The 1,862-nt window shown below is 40.4% G+C and overlaps 1 protein-coding gene across 1 annotated transcript in view; it reads right to left on the reverse strand.

Moving 5' to 3' along the window:
* INTS2 (integrator complex subunit 2) overlaps window positions 1–1,862 on the reverse strand; it is a 61,595-nt gene that overhangs the window by 24,855 nt on the left and 34,878 nt on the right. The window contains exon 15 of the mRNA XM_008576118.1: window positions 571–675. Within this exon, the coding sequence (XP_008574340.1) occupies window positions 571–675 (105 nt within the window). The remainder of the gene's footprint in view (window positions 1–570; window positions 676–1,862) is intronic.

Here is a 1,862-nt window from a genome sequence, read left to right on the forward strand (position 1 = left end):
TCACTGGCTGAGCGGGGTGCGAGCGCAACACCGAGGGTTGCGATCCCGTTGCCGGTCCCCGGTATGGGCGCAACTCTGAGGGTTGCGATCCCGTTACCGGTCAGTAAAAAAGACAAAAAGGAAAAAAAATTGTTTTTACTTATGTGTGTATCTATTAGGTTTAACCATATGAAATTGCTATTTCTGTATATCAGAATCAGTTGAACATCTGCAATTTCATATGATTCAACCTATAGAGAAAAAATGTCTAACAATACATACCAAACTGAAAACAGCTGGGTTTTTTTGTGGGGCAAGGGTGGTTTGCAGAGTGACAATTTCATATGATTCAACCTATAGAGAAAAAATGTCTAAAAATACATACCAAACTGAAAACAGCTGGGTTTTTTTGTGGGGCAAGGGTGGTTTGCAGAGTGAGATAATGGATTTCGTGAGGGAGGCCAAGAGGAATTTTACTCTTGAATTATTTAAATTTTTAAAATTGTGTACCTATTACACTTTATAACATTATAAACAGTAAGGTATTTTTAACAATAAACTTTAGTAGTAAAAAGCAAATGAAACAAATACCTCCCAACTCCTGCTGCAGCCCTTGAGCCTGTCGAATAAGGAATTTGATAGGAATCTGATCCATTAAAGAAGAAGAATATGATTTGGGCTTCCTTTGCATGACAGCTGTCAAAGATAAAAAGTATGAAATAAAGTGTCAGAAACAACAGAAATCTTAACCTTCGACCCAAATGGGAACAAAAACAATGTCAAATGACTTTTCTTTAATCTGAATCTTTGAGATTCTGAATCTGAATCTCACTTAATATGTGAATATAGCACATGAAGGATAAAGAATCACTACCAAAGTTGGTGGATACACAGGAAGAGCAAAACATACCTAAGAGCAAAATCTGGAAAATGCCCTGAAATTGAAACTTGTGGGAAGAAAAATCATCATAGATGAGAAAAGCCATGTACAGAAGTGACCTACACTAAAAGAACTGATAGATGAGTTAAGACTTGCCAAATCTAATTAGGAAGATTAAATGCAGTTATGAAGTTTAGAGATTCAGGATTCCAATGTAACTTATAAAGAGACCTTAATTTAATCATATTATATACAATAGTGGTAACTGACTTTTTAAAGGTAGGCAATATGAATTTGACTTCCTTCTCTAACAACCACTACCTTCAGCCAGCCACATCATTCTTTTTGTTTTTTGTTTTTTTAAACAAGTTCATCTTAACTTCTGTTTTTGCTATCCTAATTCAGTGCCTATTCATCCTCTGTTGAAATACCATGGCCCAATTTCCCTGATTTCAATTTCTCATCTCTTTAATCCATCCTTTACTCTGCAGCCAGAGTCCTCCTATTTAAATACAGATTTGGCCAGATCACCTGTTTCCAGTTCCACACTCAAAACCTTCAGAGGACTTCTCCATCACATAAAGATCCTTGCCAGTCAATACTGTCCTTCTCGAGAATGCGGAAACATGGCGGCGGGAAGGGAGTGAACCAACCACACCCAGCGCCGGCAGGATCCCAGAGGCCACCAGCAAGAAGAGGAACTCAGAAAGCCTGATCATGAGTTAGTGAACCACCCACACCCAGCGCCGGCAGGATCCCAGAGGCCACCAGCAAGAAGAGGAACTCAGAAAGCCTGATCGTGAGTCAGAATCTCTAGTGTCCTTGCTTGCACCGGGGGGTAGCTGTTACTACCCAGGTGGATTGCTCTGAAGGATTGCTGAGACCTTGAAGGGGACTCTCAAAATACAAGCACTGAGGTTTGGAGCATGCGCCAGTTTGTGAAATTTACAAAATCCTCCCCGGGAAGAAGCCGTCGGAGTGGCCGCCTCTCGGCGCCTAGCCT

Source organism: Galeopterus variegatus, unplaced genomic scaffold, assembly GCF_000696425.1.
Source record: "Galeopterus variegatus unplaced genomic scaffold, G_variegatus-3.0.2 Scaffold1292, whole genome shotgun sequence".
Lineage (NCBI taxonomy): Eukaryota > Metazoa > Chordata > Mammalia > Dermoptera > Cynocephalidae > Galeopterus > Galeopterus variegatus.